The following is a 25,745-nucleotide window of genomic DNA, read 5'->3' as shown; positions in this document are numbered from 1 at the left end:
TCCTCCCTGTTTTGTGACGTCATGTCTGCAAGCACGTGAGTGTTTTCGTCTGGAGAGGCGTCTGAAAGGATGAGTCGGCAGTTTTTGATTGTGTCAATCAGCTGAAACAATGGAAAATGGAATGTTGGACTTCGCCTCTTTTCTTGTTCTTCTTTAAAAGTCATCAGAAAGCAATGATTTAATTAATCTGATATAGAGCGGATTTAATGAAAAGTCAGGTGAAGATATCTCTCATATTGATCAAGTAGCTTCTCATATATTTTTTACTGAAAAACATTTATGAAACCGAATCCTGCACTCATTTCAAGTAATTTTCTTCGTGATCTTGATTGACTTGATTTAAAATGTTGCTCAGCAGGATAAAAGACATCAAGTGATTAAATAAACTCTGAAATAATTTTAGTGGGAACAGGTCTGAATAGTTACATAAATGTTTAAAACAAATGATAAAGGAAAAGAAAACCTCCAAATTCTTTAACTGCAGTGAATTTTGAGCAGAATTTGATTACGGACATTAAACTGACTGTGATCCTCTTGGCCTACTGTTGTAATTTTAGTTATCTAATGCCATATATACAAAATCAATTTTTACCACAATCATTTTACCTGATTTTCCCAGCTTCAGCTATCCTCATAGTGATATAGACATGTAATTGACCAAGGTTTATAATTGTCTTTTCACAAATCGTCACATGCATGACAAACTAATACAGAATCACTTCTAGACACACAGGTAGGCATAAAAAATATGCAGCAGTGTGCAAGAAATACATCGATTCTAAATAACCAGGTTATGACAGTGGATGTAAAAATGTGTATTAATTTGAGTAACCTGCTAAATGGCTTGGATACACAGAGCGCAAAGTTACAGAATAAAACGAGGCAGTCAGAGACTGCAACATCCTGCGACACATTTTACCCTGACCTACTTTCAATATGGTCTCAGCAATGAATTTTATATTGTATTGTCAAGTATGATATTGACCTAGTTTTCCAAAGGGGAAGATCATCATCACATTTTCGTGTCACTGGATTCCTGAAAATATTGCCTATTGTTTTGTTATTATACCTCATCAAGTTTCAGGGATGTGTACCTAAATAGGTACAAAAGAGAAAATTTGACCTTGACCTAGGTTTTCAAGGTCAAATTTGGGATTTTAATTTTAATTTTCATCCCCGTGCCTCCCTGAATAAAAGGCCTTTTGTTTCACTTTCTATCTTATCCTGCTCCTGAGATGTGTGCAATTTTTTTTACAAAAGTTTAAATTTGACCTTGACCTAGTTTTCTCAAGGTCACAGTCATCATTTAATTTTCATCTCCGAGTAATGTGCTTTTTCTTTTATCTTTCTATCTGCAACAGTTGTGAAGGTATTTGGTTGACGAACGGATGGACGAACACACAAACAATATAAATACATCCTACTATACTCTCTACTCTCTATCACCGCTTCGCGGGACGTAGAAACAAGCTTCGAACATACTGCAGGTCAACATATTTCAGTGTTTCATGTGGCTGCAAGAGCCTGAGATGGACATGACTGCTGAACAGGCTAACAGACACCAGTGCAGGGGCTACAAGGGGTTACAGGGTGAAACCCCATGAACAAAACCCATTGGATGAAAATACTCAAAACAATATTAATAGGTATTTTCTTTTTACATCCCATTTCAAAGTGGTGAAGTATTGTAAATATCAGTGTTTGTGTGTTGGTCCGTTGGTCTGTTCGTCCGCCCGTCCGCCCACCAAATATCTTCGCAACCGTTGCAGATAGAAAGATGAAACAAAAAGCACATTACTCAGGCAGCAGACAACTAGCTTTGACCTTTGACCTATGCAAGTAGGTCAGGGTCAAATTTTGAATTCAGGGGTGTCGTGGGATGTTACAGTCTCTGACTGCATTGGTTCTTGTTGCTAATTGCTTTTGTACATACAGTCACTGTACTGCAGTATTCCTATGTTAAAATCAATGGAAGCAGCGGACATTAGTTACACAGTCGACATCTTTTTTAATCTCCAGTTGCGCAAAATACCAAAGTGCACATGTACATTTCAACCAGCTGCAGGACATTCATCACTCAAAAAACCTGTGAAATGTTACTTAAGATACAATCAGTTTGTTTGTCCACATCCATCAGTCCCATTAGACCACTCTGTCTGCTTCTTGTTCGCAATGCAGTCAATAAATAGAATACTTTTAACAATTTCTGTGTTATCTTATCTTAAGATAGAGACACATCTATACTATTTGTGTTGAGTGGATTGATTGATATACTGTACTATATATGAGAGGACTGTGGAAATGTTGTCACAAATATGAAGAAAATGCGTCCTATGTTTCATCAGTCTCTAGAAGATATAAACTAACACACGATGGCCGGTGTATATGATATTACCAAAGTGGTGGGAGGATAGGAGTACTGTATGAGTCAAGAATTCCAGGAAGTGTTGGCACCAAGTCTGACCTAATCAGGGTCAATACTCATGTGATTGATAAGACTGTGGAGCTGAACGGACGGAGTTGTTTATACACTCTGAATGACCCCATTTGTGTGTTGACATCTTAATTCTGCTCATATCTGCTATTCATAGTCTTATATCAGAGCACATGTAACAATACTTTTAGTGCAGTTCTGATGCGCCTTAGAGCATTTTATATTTTAGGCTCTAATTCTATACCTCATATTAACTTTATTTGAGAGGGAACTGCTATTTCTCTACATCTCTAATATGGTAGTCTTAGTTAGACGGTCTTTTCAGATTTGAAATTCAGGTTTTACACAAAAAGCATTCTGAATTTGAGGGTAGTAACATATTTTAAAAAAAACTGCAACAGGGGCAGGGAAAGAAAGTGAAAATTGTGAAACGCTCACCAGTTCCGCCATTTGTCAGCAAAAATGGGTGTCAGAAATCACAGCTTGTTGCTGCCTTTACAAGTGCAAACTAAGATTCTGCAACGCCTAAGACAAAGACCTACTGTATAGCAACAAGATCCAGAAATACTGCTTCGGGATAGAACCTGTCTGAGATGGACTGAGGCAAAGTAAAAGAAAGTGCTGTGTTCTGAAAGGTCCGTACTCTGAAGAGTTTTTGGAAGTCCTAGATGGAGTGATGTCTTGATAGAGGAAAAGCACCATTCACATTTCATCCCTAAAAAATGTAAGAATTTAATGGCATTAGATCTTCATTGTGAAAGAGTGCAGTTCTGGTCTCTGTCTGACACTAAAAATATGTCACAACTGTTACACAAAATATGCTGTACATTTGCAGAAATTGGAGAGCAGACTGCATCCTCAGCAGCTCGTGACTGGGTTGAGTTGCTCAAGTAAGATCAGCTCAAGACAGTGGTTCACTGAGCTCTGCCATCATGACACACCCAGTTTAGTACAGAAACATTTATATTTTTAAAACTTCACCTTTAAATAACATCACAGTGAATGGCTGCTCCTGAAGGAAATAATGTCAGCTGTGATAGAAATATTTACATCCCACTTCAAAGCGGTGATGTATTGTAATTGGCAGTGTTTGTGTGTTTGTTCGTCCGTCTGTATGTCCACCAAATATCTTCGTAACCACTGCAGATAGAAAGATGAAACAAAAAGCACATTACTCGGGCGGCAAAGGAAATGAAAATGAGATGATGACCTTGACATTGAGAAAAGTAGGTCAAGGTTTGCTGTAACATCAGATGTCGCTTAAAACTATAATTTGGTTTCTATAAATTGACAAAAGACCTGAATAACTTTAGGAACATCTGGTGTCACAAAAATGTCCTATGCACTTTAGTTGATGACCACCTCACTTTTGCAAACTTCCTGTTATAATGTACTAATTTTTATATTGTATTTCCCTTTGTTTCTTGGTGTTTAGGGTTTTTGAGTGTTTCACGTTTTTGAAGTTTCATCTAATAAAAAATTGTAAAATGTTCTAAATGTTCTAAATGTTAAATGTGATTGAAGTTTTTTTTGCAAAAAATCTTCTTCTGAAGCACTTTAGTGCTTCATCTAATGTAAAATTGCAAAATGTTTGAATGTGATTAAAGTGTTTTTGCAAAAAAAAAAAAAAGTTTTAACTTTTGTACACTCAGGAACTGGATAAGAAAGACAAGGGAGAAGGCCAGTGTAAGACCATAGATCAAAGCTAGTGCTTTGAACTACGACAGTAGGTCAGAGCACTAGCTTTGATCTTTGACCTATGCAAGTAGGTCACGGCAAAATTTTGAATTCAGGGGTGTTGCAGACCTGCAGCTAAATCATGCCTTTTTATTGAGAACCAGGCTGCTTCCAGTCTCTGTACTAAACTAACTCATAACTAACAAGAATAACAACATGATTCCAGGCACTGGGGGCAGGTTAGTGGTGTCCAGTTGATCTTCAGAATGGGACATTACTCAGCCAACACATCAGAAAACAATCTCATGGGGAGTCAAAGGTTACACATGTTGATGAACACACCTCCTGATCTGTGTGGCTATCACCCCACGTGCTGTTTTGTCACTTAAAGCCTTGAGTGTTTATCAGCATGTATTTAATGCAGAAGTTATTCAACTGGTTACAACACTAGAAGTCCTGCGAGGCAGTTGTTCTCCTTACGTGTTAGAATAAAACAATTATCCAGCTACTCTTCTATAATTACAACTAGAGGGGTAAAAACTTAAAGATTGACATAGTGGTCTCTCCAGAAAATAACCATCAACGCTATTTTTCTTTGAAACTTTGCCATCTCCCTGTTGTTATATTGTGAAATGCTTTACTAAGGTGCAATTATATACGAATAACGACATTAATTGTATTGTGCTTCTTTAATTTATGTTCGTCGACCTAGAAGTCTGAATATTCTGATGAGTTCAATGCTTCTATTGAAACTGTTCAAAATACTGTAACCTTCCCTTAACCACTGTAAGCAAGACAACTTGAACATGAAGTATTTTTTACCAGCATAAAAATAGCTTTCTCAGGAACATTTGTGTTGACATGTTTTATTGTCATTGTCTGTGTTTTATTTTCAATTTGATGTCTTTAAGATAAATTGTGAATTTACGTAGTGGGAAAAAACATACTGTTGCTCTTCAATTTGAGGTACCTGAGAGGAAACTGTTGAACTGCAGATCACTTTGAAGGTGAAGATTCCAGGCATACGAAGCAGTTAAACCACAGAAAACAACCTAATCTTAGTCTTAGTTTTTTATCTCGTTTTGCAAAGTAAGTCTGACAAATTCAGATTGACATGATCAAAACATCACAGCTTCAGCACCCTTTATGTCCCCCTTTCTTGTGCAAATGTACTGTATTTGAATGAGAGTTGACGTCATCAGCGGTGGACAGGTTGAGACGAACCCCGAGCGCCCCAGGCAGGTGACCTTTCATGGGACTGTGTGGGTGGGGAGTCGACACACCTTTGGCACCACAATGATCCCAGAGGCCTGTGATTAACCCTGTTTCCCAAAAACACTTCGTGAAAAAATAATAATCGTAAAGGTAAATGCTTTACTCTATATGCTGTTCCAGAGTTACCCTGAAGTTGATTCTCTTCAATAATTACTGAACTTTCTGGAAGTGTAATGGAAGGATAAAACTTAATGTTATCTGAAAGATATTCCCTCAGTTGATGTTTTAGTGGTGGTAGAACATCCTGTCAATTTGGTACAGATGTGGGGACTGTGAAAGTGTTAATTCACATCATTAAATGGTCATCAGTCCATTTGATGACCTCCTGAAGGTGTTGTCACTCATGTGGCGACCGCACAGATCACAATTATATAAAATTATACATAAAAGTGCTGGTTTGCAGTGAGCCTTTTTTAGGAAGCATAATGGTAGGGCAATATAATATTGATATAATAATGTGTTAAGTAGAATGGTGTTTAACATTCATTCATTAACATGCAGTCTTTGTACCACACAACTACTTCACTGCAAAACGTGTTTTTCCTGTCTTTGATTCCAGACAGGATTTCTGTATCCATGAGGTCTACTTTATTGACAATTCTCTAATTTGATCAATTCAACCCCCTTCATTCATTCTCATAGAGCTCAACTGCATGTTGAAATGAACAGACGTCATACTGTATATACTAGGGATCCTTGGCTATTGGCTGCACGTCAGTGAAGAGTTATCCAAGATGATTGTTTTAACACCTCACTCCACTGTGACATATGTACGACTATTAATTTCAGTAAACCACAAACAAAATGTTTCTAGCCCTCATGTTAGCTTTGGATGTTTGTTTGTCTTTAATGAACTGAGTAAAAGTGAGTCGTTCAGTCTTGTCTTCATGGATGAACGTTACCCTCTGCATGTTTTGTATTGTAGGGCAGTGGTTCTCAACAATTTTACCATTACCACAGATGAGTCCCTTGTTTTATTTTGATAAAACTTATATTGTTTTAGTCTACACTATTAGGCTTTATTATTCCATACTCTGGTGTTGTTTAGTTGTTTATTCTAAATTGATTATCTGCAAGCACTTTACTTTTAAAGCATCTTAAACATATCAAATTATGTGTTTTCAATGAGGACAGAGACAAAGGTGTAAGGTAAAGAATTTATTATAAAATGTATTACACTATAAAGTGTCAAAAGTACTATGAACATGGCATTCCAAGACATGCTAACGTAATGTAACTTAAATAGTGACCAAAGGTTTGTGCAATGTGGATATAACGGAGTCTTTGAAAGGAAGATTTCACTCAGGTAATGCTGAGTACGTCTTTCCTTATCAAACAAACATATCAGATAACACCTTTAAATCCACTTCATTTGGTCTGACTTACAGTCGGAACCATCTGTAAAAAAACCCCCAAAACAACAAAAAAAAAAGACACAAAATAGAGACATATTTAATAAGTGATTCCCAGTTTTTACCAAGAAATGGACTCTTCCTTCTTTTCCTTAAACATAATATTCACTTCCCTTTCTGAAGCACCACTTCTCAGCTTGTCTTCTGTACAAGGCGATAGAGGAATGAAGACACTGGCAATAATAATAATAATAATAATAATAATAATATAAAACCGTAACAAAACCTTCAGTAGAAAAGAAATATGTTTCCCACCAGTTTAGTACATTTCATCATATCTTTGATTTGTTTTTACTCGTAACCATATATTATGAATTATATGAAATATGGACTTTGTTTTGTCAGAATAACTAATATGTAATAATAGGGGGGGGGAGCTTAACATGGACAGATAAAAATAAGATGAAATCAAAGAAACAGAACACAATTATTTACATCACAGCTCGATGTTTGCTGTGTCAATGGGTAAATTCCGAGACAAAATAGAACAAGAAGAAACACTTTTGAAATAGTCTCAAAGCTTTTCTTTTCTGAACAGATGGTAACACTGTGGAAGGAAATCAGAAAATACTGCACTCTGCCACAGCTCAACATTTTTAATCAAACTGTGTTTGAAAAAGGCCCTTTACATCCACAAATTCTAACTTTTGAAGGGCTTCTGTCAACACCAACACCAGTGCACTGATAGGACATTTTCCTGGTTTACAAACAAAGTTGTGAAAATGCTTCTGTAAAAACATTTGTCAGCAGGTTTTTTTTTTTTTTAACTGAACGAATTGATATCTTCATCATTATGATATAAAACTGAGTGAAAGCACACGTTTTCGACTAACACTGACAGGAGCTCAAATTTAGCTTGACAAAATCCTGACGCTGTGGACAGTAACCGTTGTCAGCGCTCATAGCTAATTCAGAAAACATGCTGAAGCATTAAAAAGGTGGAGCATCGGGTGCGTATCAGACAGCTTTTTGTGTAAATAATTACCCTTTAGCTTAGTTAAAGATCAAAACCTTTTCTATTTTTCCATTTTTTATTTTTTTTAATATTTTCAGTCCCTAAAGCTCAGTTAAATGAGCTCAACCCTGCCTGCCATGATGGTCTTCAACATGAAATACTTGTTTAACCTTCGACAGTACATGAATGTTGGTAATGGAAGGATCAACATTCAAGAAGACACTGTGATATGGAGCAAGAACTGTTTTTCACATATAAATTGCTAAAGGTCCTTTTGGGTGATTATAAATGATAGAATTTTGAGCAAAAAGATTTATTTAACACTTTATTTAACAGGTCCCGTATTTGGCCAAAATTTCCAAGGAAAATAACAGATGTGTTACTGTGAACAAGACAATCTTGTAATAAGGTAAAAATAAAAGAAGGGAGTCGAAGTGTGATCAGTTTACCAAACATTTAAACCTCGGACATTTTTCGGTAGAAAACTTCACGTTTCAGCAAGAAGTCAGCATACAGACTAGAAAACACGACTTTTTCAGCATGTGAAGATTTTGCGGCATTTAATTTTGACTAAGGTGCATTTTCTCATTTTGCAGTCGTATAAAAATCCTTTTACATGTATACTGTGAGAGACACTTTACGACACGAAGATTATTGTCATAGCTGAAAGAGTTAAATCAACTTATTGTGGATGAGCTGTGGGTCATGCCGTTGCCCCACAGCTCACACCTCTGGGTTCAAATGCATTGAAGGCTGAAGGACCTCTCATGTTCTCCCTGCATCTGAGTGGATGGATGCTCATCTTCCTCCCACCACCAAAAACAACAGAGGTGAATTAGTGATTCTAAACGAACCACAGGCATTAGTGTGATTTGTGATCAACAATTACAGAAAATGAAAGAATGAAAATTATTTTAAAAAATATTATTCTGGGGTTGATTATACATGCAAAAATACAGAAGAAGACTGCTCTGACTCTAATCCTTTTTAGTTCTTCCAATCACTGTTTTAGCTTTTGTTTCAAGAAAATTCCTCAGAAATTCTCAAATTTAGAGAGAAAACAGAATTCAAATAACAGATTTGTGACACTGTCTCTATTTACGTGATAGTAAATATGCTGTGTCATATTTCACAGCTCTTGGAAAGTTCTCTGAAATTAGGAATTTCAGATTTCTGCCGAAAGATTAATGACAAAACAAAGTGCATAGATCAACAAGTAAATGAATGGAATTTGATTTGTTTGTCTCCTGTAGAGCATCACATCAACTTAAACAAGAGAAGGTCGAACATGTCCTTCACCTATGTTGTATAAAACAACACAGCATATTTGCTGTCTCTCATTTCAGCTTTAAGTTACGACTTTCCAAACCTAGTAGGTGTTTTTCTGTCACACTGTTTTAATTGGCCGTCACGTGTCTAAAAGGTAGTCTTCTATTCAATAGACTAGATTGAATTAATTTGTTGGTAGCGTCAACAAGGCACAGTTCTTCAACTGGGAAATGAACTATTTTTGTAATAATAAGACTATTGTGCTCTTTGGGGATGTGTAAAGCCACAAAGGCACTCTGAAAACACTGAGCATCAAACCCAAATGTCACCAACAGAGAAGCGGGGGGTGGGCGGGTGAGGTGGGCTAAGATTGCAGCCTCTGACACCGATATATTTAAGTACTTCAATTTTCACTTGAGGATTGATTGAAAAAGGTGCAACTGCATCCAGTGAATCATGTAGAGGTGATAGCTTTGAAAGACAATTTCTTCTGTACACTCTTTTATTGGTTGGATGAGCAAGATGTGCAGTGAAGGAGGAGGGATACTAAAAGCAGCACAACAAGATTAAGAATGGAATAAAACCATTGGGTTCCACTTTGGAGCTCAGGAAAATCAGCTCTTACACGATTATCATGGTGAAAGAAAATGTGTAAAGTGTTTAGAGCACAAGCACAATGTCCGGTTCACACACACACACACACACACACACACAAACTTCATGGAGAGATTAAGGAACAAGCAGGCGGACTCTGTTAACGATTGCACTTCATGTTTGTTCACGCAGAATTCTGTAGATGTCCTGTTTCACGGTAAATGTCACATCCAAGATGTTTGGCGAGGACAGAAAACTGGTGCTGCTCAGTTCAACGGGATATGACTGAACTGATGGAGTTGTATGACGTGCCGCCGTTGCAGGTGGGTGGATAGCAGTTGGTGGCCCCGCCCACCACCTCCATACTGACCCTGAAAACAGGTGACACTTTGAGCAGGAAGTCTGCCGCGTCTCGGCGGCCGAGCTCCCTCAGTTTGGCCATCAGCACCCCGACTGTGCTGTCAGGTCGCCCGCTCCACTCCTGCAGCAGGGCTGCTGTGGGGCTGGGCTGCAGCACGGCCTGCTGGGAGTTGGGCCCCGAGTCCTGCTCAGGGGTGCCGTTTGGTGTCCCGGTGCTGTGTTTGGCCACCAAATCAGTGAGGCCGAGGTTCATGGCCAGCAGGCACCAGTCTTTCCCAAGAGCGTCAGGAGGGTCCAGCATGCGGCAGAGTTTCCTGCGGGCCAACAGGGGGACGTCCGATATGTGGATGTCCATCCCCAGAGTCCCCTGCTGGTAAACCTCCGCACAGCCAAAAGACAGAATGCTGCTGAAGCTCTCCCGGTAACCCCCCATGGTGTTAGTGAGAGAGGTTTCCCGTTGGATTTGGGCCCGGAAAAAATCTTTGGGTTGGTAGATCATGATGGGGGCGTGGTGTTCCAACAGCTGCTGAGGACTCAGGTAGTATTTGGCGGTGAGCAGTCCAGGGAGTGTGGAGGCCAGCAGGTTGTCTGTGATACTACAGATGGTATCCAACAAGGCGTAGCACTTGGCCCGCTCCGAGTCGTGCCCACGCACCTGGATTTCCAATCCCTGGCCGTGGTTGACCAGCAGGATCATGGCCTCCACTCCTGCCTGGCTCACTTTGGCTCCGTTGGTCCACAAGTGGATATCGCCATCATAGTCGTCCCCACCCTCCTCTTCTGGCTTCTGTTGGTGACTCCAACGACACAAGTTCACTTGCAGTTTGTGAAATAGGCCACAGGGGAAAGGGGTAAGGTGCTCGGCAGGGACAAGTCGGACCCCGCCGTAGATCTGCGACTCCTCCTCCTCTTCGGTCCACGAGCTGTGGAGCCCGTTTGTCTTGATGAGAGCAGGAACGTCCACCATGGAGAGGTTGGTGGAATCACGGGCGCAGACATCCATGGCATCCAGGATCTGTAACAGCTCATCCACGTCACTTTCAGGAGCCAGAGCCTGCACCTCCTCCAGCCTGTAGCGCCCTCTGTAGTGGTGGATGGCCTTCGGTGTCTCCACAGAAAGCAGCCGACTGAGAACATTGCTGCAGAGCCAACGAGGCTCCAGCAGGACAACATCCTGCACCGTTTCACTTTGCATGATGTTGATCTGTGAAGATAAGAAATGAGATGAGAAAGACAATTATAGAGATAACAGCAACACAGACATGAACACAGCCGAGTCATCGGGCCTCGCTAGGTAAGTGTGGAAGGAAAAAAGAAGATGAGATGCTGGAAAATATTCAGAAAAATATTCAAAGAAAAGGGGATGAGATCATTCTATCAAAGATTATGAAAAAGACAATCCCAAAAACAATAAATTCTGGAAACCTCTGAGCATAACTTGAGACAAAAGCAAGATCATACATGAAGAGATTCTGGTTCTTGGAATTCTGAGCTATTGTCTGAGTGATTGTCTTATAGAGACATTCCTGTGCCAGAGCCATTCTGAGTAATTGCTAACAAACACAGATTTGACTCGATTAGTTCATGAGTAAAGAGTACAACCTGGTGGTTATCTGTTGAATGGAGAGTCAGTTGATCACAGTATCAGGGATGAAAAACATGGTTTTAGCAGTGGAGGATTCCTTTATTCATTGCTGATATTTTTACAGAGGAATTATGTTATTCTGTTCCGTTTTATAAACTTAATAATTGTGTTGTCCTAACCTCTGACAAAGAATGGAGTTGCTTTCATTCTCATTAGTTTGTCTACATTTCTTTAGGATTACAGAAAACCTATCGGACACATTCTAATGAAACTGAATGAAAGGGTTGTATCATGAACCAATGAACAACCTTCTGAATATGAAATAAACACATTATCTGCTTCACTTTCAAAGACAAGAATTCATTTGTGAAGTAGCCCACGTTCACTTCCTTGGAGGTGGATAATCAAGCTAGAGAGTGAATGAATAGAGGGAGTCGCCATCGTGGCATCAAAGCAGTCAATCAGTAGCATTCACAGTTGTTTTCTGATATTCTGATTATTGGACTTTGTGTGAATCATGGGTGTTAAACACACACATTCAAGCACCAGCAGCTACTTATGCAACAAACATCAAAGATGTCAGCTTTGTGACTTAGAAACAGATACTGACTTCTCCCATGCTGTGCAGCTGGAGGACCAGGGCACGGAGGTGATCCTGGCTGACCAGGGGGTTGATGTGCTCCTGAACATCGCTGACAAACTGCTGCCATGACGTCAGCTGATTGGGTCCGCTCAGCTTCCTCCAAGATGGCAGGGTGGCGAGCAAACGCTCTGAAAGCAGCGTCATGGGACTACACTTCTGTAGGGATGAAGAGGGAGGAGCAGGAGGGAGAAGTAATGAGCGGCATCACTGCATTTTAGAATTAACTGACAGGTTTAGGTAAGATTAGATTAAATATATTTTTATTAAAATGACAAGCTGTGTAATAACACAGATCAGGCAGAAGCGTATCTAACGGGTGTGTATCTGTGGAGCTCACAGAGATGATGATGTTGCGGAGTTCCTGCAGGTGACTCCTCAGCAGCTTGATGTCTCTGGAGTTTGAGGCTCCAGCATCCATCACAAACAATTTATCACTGATCTGCAGGTCAAGCCCAAACCTGTCAGAAAAGAACATCATTACTGCTTTAAAAATATTAAGTCATTGTGACTGGTGAGATGGCAATTGTGCTCGAGATTGGATCATCCACTACCGAGAGCAAGCAGACTCACTCTTCAGTTCACATTCATCAAATTAACGGTTCAAATGACACATTTATCATTATTGTTTTGGTCACCACGGCTGTCACTGGTGTTGTAGTGTTTACAAACATTTCAAATGACATAAGAGGCCTGTACCATAAAGCTGGATTACTGTTTATCGAGATAACTTCAGGCTTAACCCTGGCTTTTCGGTACCATAAAGGTAGCTGAGTTTCTATCGGGCTACGTTATCGCGGTAACCTATGCTGAACACCAAACCTGCTCCGGAGTAGGATAAGTTCAGGATAAGAGCTCAGCAGGTATAACAGCCCCGCCTACTGACCAATCAGAGCTCTGCGGGTATAACAGCCCCGCCTACTGACCAATCAGTTCTCTTGGAAAATGGGCTGTCCGTTTTATGAGAAACCGGTGAATCTTGGTGCACAGCTTGTGCGAAGAGTGCTCAGGCGCGAGAGAATATTTAGAGATCGCTGTAATCCGTTCGAATTGCCTGAACTGTACAAAAGGTAGAGGTTTTGGGGAGAGGGGTTACATTACATCTGTCAGCTGCTGGAGCCTTACATCAGTAATGTAACGCACCGCAACCCCGCGCTGACAGTCCCGCAGACAGTGTGCATTGCACTGAGGTTTTTTGCCATAGTCAATATATTTCTTAGTGACGTTTGTAATTATTATGATGTCCTTAAATCCCTCGTTGGATGGATTACAAGCAATCCACAGATAAAATGCCATTAATCAATTATTTGTTGAAGTAAATCATGGATTGATTCATTCATTCATAGGTACTTTTATGTATTCTGTTGGCGATGCCGAAAACCTCGGGAAGAACACAGTATGTAGAGCTATTCATAAAGTCGCGGGGGCTACAATCACATGCCATAACGAAAAATGTCGTACACACATACGTTTATGGAACACACAAATGTTACTGTAGTCAGACACCCAAGTGCAGTCATAGTGGGGAATATTATAATGGCACGAACTTCTGCATTGACACAGTCAGCAATATTTTTCCAGCGATCGTTGCGCCGTTTGGCAGCTGCAACTGTGTTGCGTTTTGCCTGGATTATTGATTTGTATTGCTCGTATTTATTAATTATTATTGTTTGCTCCTCCGTTGTGAAATATGTGGCTCGGGCCGGTTTGTTGCATGTTTGTGATTGGTCGCATGCAGCAACCTCCGCCCTTTTTATGTGAGCGCGCACAGATCTAGACTGGACAAGCCTGAATTGAATTAGTGAGTTGATAGCCGGCTTTATGGTACCGAAAATCCGGAGGGCGGATGTCTCGGTAAGTGAAGCCAGATAAGTAGGAGGAAGCCCGGCTAGGTTCATCAAGCCTTATGGTACAGGCCTCTGGTCTTCTTTCTGATTTAAGACCGATTCATCAGCTGGATAATAAAAAAAATAAAAAAAAGACAACCCAACACCATCAAAACAAAAGAATCTCTTTATACATTTTGTGTGTTGTGCTTTGGTTCCCAACCTGTTCCTGACTTCCTTGAGCAGGACTTTCTCCTTGTCGTAGGAGAACTCTCCAGAAACCGCTCTGGGGATGTCAGCGAGGTCAGCGTGTGTTGCTACCAGGACGACTCTTAGAGGCTGTTGGATCCGACCACCGAAAGCTGGAAAAAGTGAGAAAGACCCTTTGAACGAGTGTATTCACATCTATAAATGTGAAAATCTTGTATGTGTGTGTGTATGTATGTGTGTGTATTCTATATAAAAAGAAGTTCAATTTCTTTTGGGACATCACCGATTTATCTCTGACACGCCATCTGTTGCATTCAAATCAAATTAAAGGCACCAGTCCATACCAGAATATTAAGGCTTTACTTAAGTGACTTAGACAAACTTGTTTCAAATTTTAGGAGTAGATTACAAGAAATCTTAAAATGTCCAATGATTCATTAACGCAGTTGTGGTAAAAACACATCTAACCAGTCACATTGTGTCCTCACCAATGTTGTCCTGTGGGAGGGTGAGCGCTTTGAGCAGGTTGAGCCAGTAGGTGATGTGTCCTAGCTGGGTCTCGTACGGCTCCTCCAGGCTGAACAGAACCAGGTGGATCGCTGTGGCGTCGTTGGCTGCAAAGTAGTCGTAGGTACAGTAGTAGACCGGGTTCCCCGAAAACTCCCACACGCTGAAGTCACCCACACCTATGGAGAAGGAAAAAGTCAATGTCAGCAGTATGTTAATACTGTTGTTAGCAAAACGGTCATCATGGTAATTAAAGGTTGTTTTATTTTAATGAATTAAGTTTAAATTTAGTAATGAATTTTCCCCCCTTGAAACTCATTACGATAATTGATAAGAAGGTTAAATCTAGCAGTACGTCTTCTCACCGTGGATGTTGGCATGCTGGATGTCAATGGCCTTTGTGGCCTGTTCATCAGCTGTGGACAGAGCACTGTGGACTGGGGAGAAAACCTCCAGAACTCCTTTGGTCAGACTTGGTTCGAACATCATGCTGCGGCTCCTCACACTCACGTTCTCACAGCCCGGGTACAAGTTGGAGATGCTCACGGACACTTAAAGCAGAGGACACGACATGTGAAGGGGAAAACTACTGCCAGTGTTGACAAGGTCAGGTTTGGTCAACATCAGGTTATACAATGCTGGACTCGAGCATTTGACAACAGAGAAGAGATTTGATACACATGTACTGTATACAATGTGCCTTCCTGTGAGAATAAATGACACTTCAAGTCTTTTTCTCAAGGGTTTTGTTGTTGTTAAAATGGGAACAGTTTGTGTCTCATTACTTAAATTATCTTTTGGAGGAATTCCAACTCTTCTCAGGGAGCGGTGGCAAATTATAAAAAAAAGATAAACGAGCACCCATAAATTCCTCTCGCCAAGATATTCCTTGTTATTAAAAGGGTTTTCTAAAAGCCAGAAGCACATTGTTTTTTTTCAATTTAAAGAATAATGACGAGAGCACTGCTATAAAACATGAAATGGGCACTTAACCTGAGAGCCTGAGAATAAAATAGCAGACTCCAATGTTTATGGTTTCTTCTTTCCACCATTATGCTCAGAGGTTTCCAGATACGCGTTCATGTCCAATCACCCAGTAGTTGCACACATGTTAACACATGGGGGCGCTATTTTATTATAAATGAATCCACTCTGTGGTCCTAAAGCATGGGTTTCTGACATATTGTTGGACCAAAGCTACCATTCGCTATGGTCTTTCCTCCCGACCATCTTTATTATGTAGTGTGTTTTTTAATGTCAAAATAAGACAAAGTTCAAATAAACTAATCACAAGTTTTACTTTTTTTTACCAATAGTAAGTAGTCTTAGAAGGTAAAAAGTTTCGAGCCTACGGAACAGCTGGCAGTCTGATGTTGAAATCCATCTGCAAAACAACGTTTCCTCAGCCAGCTGTCAGCCTGAACTACTCACAGGTCTTCTTAAGGGCCAAACAGACAGAACAGATCACATGAGCTGAGTTCAGGCTTGTGTGGTGTGGACGCTCACAGTGGTCAAACTTGACAGATGTTGATGGAACAGTGTGTTTGATGAAGATTAAACTGTGATCAATTAATCAGCTGCTAATTGTTTTAACAGTGATAACACCAGGAAGAAGTCAGCCCCTCATAACATCACAGGAAAAAACAAAAAGTCTTCCGAAACAAAAGTGCTCCTTTTTATTTTTTAGGGATTCGTGTCAGTTAACATAATCAAGAAGAGCAAACAGCTTCTGTTGGGTTGGGCTTCATGCTAAGTTCCTCGTGCGACTTTGTCAACACCTTGTCTCTTGACTTCAAGCTGTATTCACAACTGTTTTTGTTCTCTGCTGTTTTACTGATGCCTGAAATGAAGATAAGTCTGTTTAAATAACCGAAGTAGGAAGAGCCTGAAAAGCCAGAAAGAAATGTAGCGCAGAACACTTTCAGCTATCAAACCGAGTTTGAATATTGAGTTAAAATATTGACATTGAAGAAGGTTAAATATACATTTACTGACAGACTGACTGTAAAGAAGAACAAAATGTCTGCTTGTCTAAAAACCAGACAAATGGCTATGATGACATTTTTTCTGTTTCTCTGTGTATTCATGACATGCATCCCTGCAGATACAACACAGTCAAAGATTCTTAATGAATCAGAAGAATAAGACAAAGCTCGTTTTACCTTTGACAGACTGCAGATTTACAGATAGTAAAAACAATAAAGGATGGGATTGGTAACACTAGACAGCTCATGTAGCTGACCATTATCTCACTCAGCTGCCTGAGAGGTAATGGGTCTAGGTGCTGTGTGTGTGTGTGTGTGTGTGTGAGGGCAGATAGAGTGCAAATACAGAGAGATTGAGGACACAGTGTGTGCTCGGTTATATTTTTTACACTTCACTGAACATGCCACAGAGTCTTACCACACAGGGTTGTCATCAAGAGCAGGACTGACCTCCAAGTGTTACACAAGAAAGGAGCAGGAAAAAAGACTTGATTCCAGAATTCGGGTTACGTTCAGGGTTACTGGAGTTGTGGTCAAAGGTCCCTTTTATGCTATCATGTCTTTCACTCTATATTTTTTGATGCTCTGTGGAAGCTCACTGAAGTCTGACATTTTTGACATTAAATTTATCTTTATAGTTTATTCTCACTGTCCTCTTAATCTAATACCTGTGTGCATCAGGCTTTTGAAAGTAATGTTACATTAGAATACAAGTCCAGTTAAAAATCATCCGATGTCTTATTTTTGCAGTTTAATGTAATATTTTTCATTTTTACCATTGAGCCTTGGAAGAAAGCAAAACCTAAAATAATGATATGAAAGACTGAAACCATTGTTTCCAAACTTCTAAGATGTTAAAACTACCCCAAAATGTAGTATGTCAGGATGAACATGACGAATGAAACGAATACTTAATATGTACTCAATAGATTATCATATAAACTGGTCTGTTCTGGAAGAATAAATCATTATGATTCTAGACAGTGAATGTCTGATCTTTAAAGGTTCGTCTCGATTTCATCGTTTGTCACCTACCAGACGGTTTGGAGTTGATGGGGGAGTTGGGGTGGCGGGCTGTGTTGGTCATGCGAGTTCTTCTCCTCCTGAAGAAGCTGCGCAGGATGCCACATTTCAAAGACTCTAGCAGGGTGCTCTTCCCAGCTCCGGAGTGTCCAAAGAGCTTCAGCTTGATCCTGGGCTGGACCGTCTGAGTGGGCCGCAGCTGCTGGATGTAGCTCATCTTTTGGTTGTCCTGATCAAAAAAACATGCTGATGTTCAGCACAAATGTCATAGTTGTGCAACATCTTAGCTCTCAATGTTAGCATGCTAACATGTACAGTATTGCCCCAAATATAAGACGACCCTGATTATAAGATGACCCCCTCTTTTTCAAGACTGAAGTTTGAAAAAAGACTTTTTGAACACCAAATTAAATTTTTATACAGAAAATAATTACAATACTCTTGCCTGACAGAGTATTGTAATTATATAAATATATATATATATATATATATATTTTTTTTTAAAGTCCCTCTCACCCTTGTGGGGTGGTATTTGTGTGTCATCCTCAAGCTCGGGTCCTCTACCAGAGGCCTGGGAGTCTGAGGGTTCTGTGCAGTATCTTAGCTGTTCCTAGGACTGCGCTCTTCTGGACTGAGGCTTCAGATGTTATTCCAGGAATCTGCTGGAGCCACTCTTCCAGTTTGAGGGTCACTGCCCCAAGTGCTCCTACTACCACGGGGACCATATTAACCTTGACCTTCCACATCTGTTCCAGCTGTTCTTTCAACCCTTGATACCTCTCAATCTTTTCGTGTTCCTTCTTCCTGATGTTGGCGTCAGCTGGAATCGCCACATCTATCACCACTGCTCTCTTCTGCTCTTTGTCCATCACCACAATGTCCGGTTTGTTAGCTAGCAGCTGTTTGTCAGTCTGGAAGCTGTAGTCCCACAGGATCTTAGCGTTGTCGTTCTCAACCACCTTCGGTGGTATGTCCCATTGGGATTTGGGTACTTCTAGTCCATACTGGTGTACAGATGTTCCTGTACACTATCACAGCCACTTGGTTGTGCCTTTTCATGTATGCTGAGCTGGCGATAATCTTACACCCTGCTAACACATGCTGGACTGACTCTGGGGCTTCTTTACATAGCCTGCACCTTGGGTCAGATCTACTGTGGCCTCTATTGCTCTTGTACTTAGGGCCTGTTCTTGTGCTGCCATGATCAGTGCCTCTGTGCTGTCTGTCAGTCCAGCTTTATTCAGCCATTGGTAGGTCTTCTTGATATCAGCCACTTCCTCTATCCGACGGTGGTACATGCCGTGTAGGGACTTGTCCCTCCATGTTGTCTCCTCTTCCTCCTCAGGTTTCTGCTGTCTAAGGCATTCACTGAGCAGTTCATCTGTTGGGGCCATCTTCCTGATGTACTCTTGGATTTTTGATGTCTCATCCTGGACAGTGGCCCTGATGCTCACTAGTCCTTGGCCTCCCTCTTTCAGCTTAGTATACAGCCTTAGGATGCTGGACTTGGGGTGAAACCCTCCATGCATGGTGAGGAGCTTTCTCGTCTTAATATCTGTGGCTTCTATCTCCTCCTTTGGCCAGCGGGGTATCTGATGACAGGCAGTGCATACATGTTGATGGCTCGGACCTTGTTCTTGCCATTCAGCTGACTTCTCAGGACTTGCCTTACTCTCTGGAGGTATTTGGATGTGGATGACTTCCTTGCGGCCTCCTCATGGTTGCCATTAGCCTGTGGGATTCCAAGGTATTTGTAGCTGTCCTTGATGTCTTCTATCCTGCCCCCTGGTAGGTAAACCCCTTCAGATCTGATCCTCTTGCCTCTTCTTGATACCATTCGGCCACATTTGTCTAATCCGAATGACATCCCTATGTCGTCGCTGTAGATCCTGGTGGTGTGGATCAATGAGTCAATTTCTCGCTCATTCCTGGCATACAGCTTGATGTCATCCATGTAGAGGAGATGGCTGATTGTTGTCCCACTTCGGAATCGGTATCCGTAGCCACTCTTTGTGATGATGTGACTGAGGGGGTTCAGGCCTATGCAGAACAGCAGTGAGCATAGTGCAGCCCCTTGGTATATGCCGCATTTGATGTTAACTTGGACAATTGGCTTGGAGTTAGTCTCCAGGGTTGTCTTCCGCTTTCCCATTGAAAGTGGAAGACAATCTTGACGAAGGCTCTTAGTGTCCTGTTGATCTTATACAGTTCCAGACATTCCAGTATCCACGTGCGTGGCATTGAATCGTAGGCGTTCTGGTAATCTATCCAGGCGGTGCACAAGTTGGTCTGCCTATTCTTACAGTCTGTGTACTGCTCTGTCCACCAGTAGATAGTGCTTGGCTCCCCTGGTGTTACTACCAACTCCTTTCTGTGCCCCGCTCATATATTGATACTGCATTTGTGTAAGTTGACTGGATAGTGTTTGTCCCGACCGGTATTCGAACCCACAAGCTCCTGCATTCAAGTCATTTGACTTAACCACTGTACTGTGTGTGTGTGTGTGTGTGTGTGTGTGTGTATACAGGCCCTTCTTTTTCTCTTTCAGATGGATGTGCCTATTGGCCAACATTGTTATCCTTGGAGCTGCTAGCATGGCTAAAAAACATAATTATGGATCTGCTTTATATTTCCATCCCGCTTCAAAGCAGTGATGTATTGTAATTGTCAGTGTTCCTGTGTTCGTCGATTCATTCGTCCATCCGTTAGTCCACCAAATAACTTCGCAACCGTTGCAGACAAAAAGATGAAACAAAAAGCACATTACTCGGGCGGCAAAGGGGATGAAAATGAGATGGTGACCTTGAGAAAACTAGATCAAATTTCAACTTTTGTACACTCAGGAACCGGATAACATAGAAAGATGAGGGAGAAGGCCAGTGTGAGTAAGACCATCTACCTATTCACTAGGAACGAATTTGCACACCTTAAAACTCTCATTAGTCAATGCACTAGTCAGGTACTACTTTCAGGGTACCTTGACCTACCCTGAAAGTAGGTCAAGGTAAGTTGCAGGATGTTGTAGTCTCTGATTGCCTTGGTTCTAATTTCATTCTGCATTTATGAAGTACAGAGAGAAACAGTACGGTGACACAGGTTTTTAAAACTCCAATTAGAAAACTGTTAGTACTTTTACTGAAATAAAAAGGACCAAAAGATGTGTTTGAATGGCTCTTTCTTTTAAGGATCCACCCATTAAGAGACTAACAAAGACATAAAACAACATTTAAAATCCTTTCCCATGATGGCTGGCCCCTATGCACCCTCCTATGATCCTACAATTCAACAGATAACATTTTTAACGTGTGAGACGCTTTGTAAAATCATCAAATACACGAGTTATGCATCAGAAGTGGCCTAAAATACTGGAGTAGTTGTGTGGGATCTGTAAGCACTCCCTACTCCCACCAAGGTTATGTTAATGCATTCCATGAATCAAGTCTCGAATTTCAATGTGATTCACATTTGAGCTGAATGCATGAATTTCTCCTTTAGAAATAAGCTCAATATGGACTCTTTTAAAGTTTGTATTCAGGACTTTTACTCAGGAAGTCGGTCTTTCTTTCAGAACTGTCATCTTTGTGCTCGAAGATCTTATTTTAGCCCAGCATATGCACAGGATGACTGTTTTCACAGTTACCTCTGAAATGTTTTCACACGCTGCACTGAATCTCAGCAGGTTTGCTGGAAACAGTGATTGAAGGAAAAGCTGGTCACATTTAGCTTTACTTAAAAGAAATGTTCCTGGAGTCAAACTTGGACTAAACCCATACACATCTTCAGAAAACCAGTTTGAAAAAGCTAAATGTAACTGGCAGCTGATGGGTATCCTGTCCTGTGGAATTTTTTTTAACCCCAGTCAGTCCATTCAGAAATATTTTAAATCATTTTGGGTAATAATGAAAAATATAAATCCTAAAAGGAACATTTCTACTAAACTTGTTTAAGTTGTGAAATGTAATTATCATGTAATCTCCGGCAGCATTTGAGTTTGAATTGATTCTGACAAAAAAATCAACATAATTAATATGTTTGTATTCGTATACGTAACAGACGCCACACGTCTAAAAATGCTTAAAGGTTGGGGTGGGATGCTAAACTCTCAACACCTTCCTGAAGCAGCCCTCTTCTCCACACCTCTACACTGAAATAGAGCGCAAAGTGTGAAGAGTGCGAAACCCGGTTGTACATCACACCAAGGTCTTTTCTTTCTCTTTCATTGCATTTTAATTAGTGATGTGCTGAGAAATAGATGGTTTCACCCCTCACATATGTGGAGTGTGCAATTTCTTACCTTTTTAAGCTTTCCCAACAAAGAATAAATGGGTTCATGTTGATCAGCATAAGCCAAATCCTCTGCAGTCTTCCCATCCTGAAAAATAAATAAATATATCTACTGTATGAATACATAATAGAAATAGTAGCTAATCCCTTCCATTTAATTTAATATGCTTTTTTTGGATGATTTTTGGTAAGTCTCACAGTGAGAATTAAGGACAGTTTTCAGACTGATTGTGTTGCTGTTGAACAGTTTAGAGCAGTGGTACTTAACATGAGTTCGATCGAACCCTAGGGGTTCGGTGAGTCGGTCCCAGGGGTTCGGCGGAGACGGAAGACATAACACCCGACACATCGCATATGTTTCGCCGAACATACACGAATCACTGTGTATGTTTGACACATCGTGTCAATTCATGATGACACGCCTCCCTTAGCAATCACTGGCTGCAGGTGATCACGTGACATTACATCGATTAGCCTTTGCGAACTCAGTAGTCGATTTATGCATGTCATGATGGTACGTCATCTGATTGTTTTCTTAATATTTTGATTCATAGTAACTACGTTGAGCAAAAAAAAATGGTCGGACGAATATGTGCAACGTGAATTTACATGTACTGTATAACGGAACTTGATGGGAGTCAGTGTTCCACATGATTTGCAATGTCAAGTTGAACAACTCTAGTCTCGCACTGGCAAAAATAAAGGAACACTTCCTTAAGCTGCATGAAGCCACGCGTATCTTAATTGGTCTCTCAATAACAACAGCAAAAGTCACACTGATTTGCAGGTAGGTCATTTCATGTAAGTTGATGCACTGTCTTGGTTTTGTTCTTTGAAAAAGTTGACATTAATGCACAATTCATTAAATACACCAGAAAAACAAATAATTATGTCTTAAATTTGAAAAAAAAATTATTATTTTTTTACTGGAGAAGTGTTCGGTGAGTGAGCATATGAAACCAGCAGGGTTAAGAACCACTGGTTTAGCGCCTTTGCCACCTAAATACTTTCTCTGTGAGGTCTAATGGCAGTACTTGATGTAAACTCTCATTTACAAGTGGCATTACTGCACTAACATATAATAGTCTCACAATGATTTTTTCTGATCCCCAGTAATAGCATATTAATAAGCCATGCACGTATCTATCAGAGTTCATTTTACCTCAAGAAAGTAGTGCATCCCTGGGATGCGCTTCAAGAAAAATTTGTGCATCCCAACATGACGTTTATGCATCCCAAAACTTATAACAGAATACATGGTAGAAGCATACACAAGGATTGAGTTTTGCCAATAGTACAATATAAAAACTAAACAAACTGTTAATTTCGTTTTTATTAATAACATAACTTTAAATAAAGAAAAAGTAAAATATATATATTTTATCAAAATGTTAAAGTCTGATAGTCATTTAAATAAACTTCTTTTAGAAATAAAGAAAAATGTAATACAATTTTTTTTCTACTTTTGCTTTTCACTCAATAGTTTCTTTGGCTTTAATTCATATACAGCCTTCTCCTGTGGACACTGCACCAAGCTGACAGAACCTTCTCCACACAAATGTCAGTAATATCTGTCTCATTTTTTCATTAACTTTTGATTGTTTTTAATGCAAGAAAGCAATCATTGTCACTTGCTTTTTCTCCAACTTTTGCATCTTTTTAGGAGGCATGGTGATAACCAATCAACCTTCATTTGTATAGCGCTTAATCACATTAGCAGACATTTCAAAGCGCTTTAACAGACAGAGAATCCCAACAGGTCGCCTATGATTGCTTTTGCGGGTCTCGCTAACTCCTCGCTCTCTCACTGCGGCGTGTAAAACGAGCAGACGTTGTGTTGTTGTTTAGTCGATATTAATAAGGCAGAATCACGCAGGTGAGTCTCGTGATGGGAAACTCGCGCGTGAATAAAGATTTCCGGGTTTGAAATTTAAGTGGAGAAATGGAAAAATTGTGAATTTCTGTTTAATGGAAGTGCATTTAAATCTTGCGTCCCTGTCAAAAAATGTGCGTCAAAGAGGCATGACAAATGCAAACGAGAACACTGATCTAATATCGATCGTAAGTTTTTTATTCTCTTCACTGTTACTTCAATTTTCTGTCTACATATGAAAATGTGTTGTTGGTGTGTCTGTTAGATTAACCACAAACGAGTTTATCTGTTATTTAGGTATCAACTGTCAGCTGATGGCAGCAGATTAGCATCTGCACACGCACGCACACGCACAGACACACACACACACAACTTCCCTGCAGCCAGCTCTTGAACTGTCCTTTTTCATTACGCTCTTATTTTCCACTGAACAGAGTGACACAGAAACATCACAGTCCCGACAAGTTTCCTTTCTCTTTCACCAACACCACCATCTGTCACCGTCCGACTCCGGTTGCTGCTCCACATGGAAAAACTGCATCGGCAGCCTGAAACGCCTACACAAAGCTCTGACTTCTACACTACATTACAGCACAGGATGCTCAACTGGGTCTGTTATCAAAAGATACTGATTAGTCATTGTTTAAAGCACGAATATGAGATGTGTCCATCTGAAGAACCTTTTCTTGACTTTAGCATCGTTTTTGACAAGGCTACAAAATATCAAAACACTGACTTGATGATAGATCATCTAATATCCAATATTTTAAGTTCTGCTGCTGGAACGGTTTGGCCTAGTTGACCGTTTTGATGAAGATGATGAATTAGGACATTCAACATAAACTGAAAATCTGATTCAAACTCACAAGCCTATAAATCAGTGGCATGAAGCAGACCCTGCTGCTGAATAATGCGTGACCACCGACATGCTGAAACAGAACCAATGTTAGAAACTGAGTCCTGTTCAGACGTCCTCCTCCCTCAGCTGCTCCACAAAAAACACTGACAGCAGGTGACTGGACAATGAATTATACATCTCAGTTCCTTCTTTCCAGATTAAACATGCATGGCAGATCAGCTGTCATACAATATTAACAGTTAGAGAATGCAGAGAGAAAAAACAAACCATGTTCTAACATTTTCAAAGTGTCTAGATGTTTTTAATATGTGATTAACAGAATTAAATCAGATCTAACTGGAATTTAATAACAAGAACAAATGAAACATTGCTAAAATATTTATCTTTACATTGTTAACATCCAAGAGTTTAAGTTTTTCGAAAAATACAGATTCCGATTAGGCTTAATTGTACTTTCAGAATTATTACCTTCTCTCGGTAACTATGCAACCTCATACTTTGTACCTGTATGATAAGGAAAACGTTTCAACACATTTCATTATTTAATAATTAATTCACAGCATAACACCTGAACACCTACGAAACTGGAATTAAAAATATTTAATTCTAATGTTCAAAAAATATAATGAATAAATGTTTATTTCCTTTGACTTAAATGAAATAACTTGAAAAAGTATGTACGTAAAATCACCTAACTCATATCCAAATGAAAAGTCTCTTTGGCTTGTTATTAATAATATTGATGAACTTCTGAAGATATTGTAGAACTGTTTAATAAAACACACTTGAAATTCCCATGACATGATCTACTAATAACGTCTTATACTGGAAGCTGTATTTGCTCCCTTGCCATACAGTACCTGGGTGAAATGTCTTATTTTCATGTTAATTTTTTTTTATGGGATTTTTTTCCAAGTTGATGTATTTTACATTTCATTCATCAATATTTTCCGCCCTGTTTTAATTAGGCCGCAGGT

The 25,745-nt window shown here is 40.0% G+C and overlaps 1 protein-coding gene across 4 annotated transcripts in view; it reads right to left on the bottom strand.

Annotated features, from left to right (window-relative positions):
- Positions 1–6,531: 6,531 nt before the first annotated feature.
- Positions 6,532–25,745, bottom strand: part of dapk1 (death-associated protein kinase 1) — a 73,355-nt gene continuing 54,141 nt past the window's right edge. For all 4 annotated transcript variants that reach the window (XM_068310545.1, XM_068310547.1, XM_068310548.1 and 1 more), the window contains 8 exons: positions 22,047–22,124; positions 17,765–17,981; positions 15,110–15,295; positions 14,726–14,923; positions 14,251–14,389; positions 12,542–12,662; positions 12,172–12,360; positions 6,532–11,180 (listed from right to left, as the gene is read on the bottom strand). In XM_068310545.1, the coding sequence (XP_068166646.1) occupies positions 9,888–11,180; positions 12,172–12,360; positions 12,542–12,662; positions 14,251–14,389; positions 14,726–14,923; positions 15,110–15,295; positions 17,765–17,981; positions 22,047–22,124 (2,421 nt within the window). In that variant the 3' untranslated portion in view covers positions 6,532–9,887. The remainder of the gene's footprint in view (positions 11,181–12,171; positions 12,361–12,541; positions 12,663–14,250; positions 14,390–14,725; positions 14,924–15,109; positions 15,296–17,764; positions 17,982–22,046; positions 22,125–25,745) is intronic.

This window comes from Antennarius striatus, chromosome 3 (assembly GCF_040054535.1).
Source record: "Antennarius striatus isolate MH-2024 chromosome 3, ASM4005453v1, whole genome shotgun sequence".
Taxonomy (NCBI): domain Eukaryota; kingdom Metazoa; phylum Chordata; class Actinopteri; order Lophiiformes; family Antennariidae; genus Antennarius; species Antennarius striatus.
Note: the sequence above shows the minus strand (reverse complement) of the source record. Positions and strands in the feature narration are given on the sequence as shown.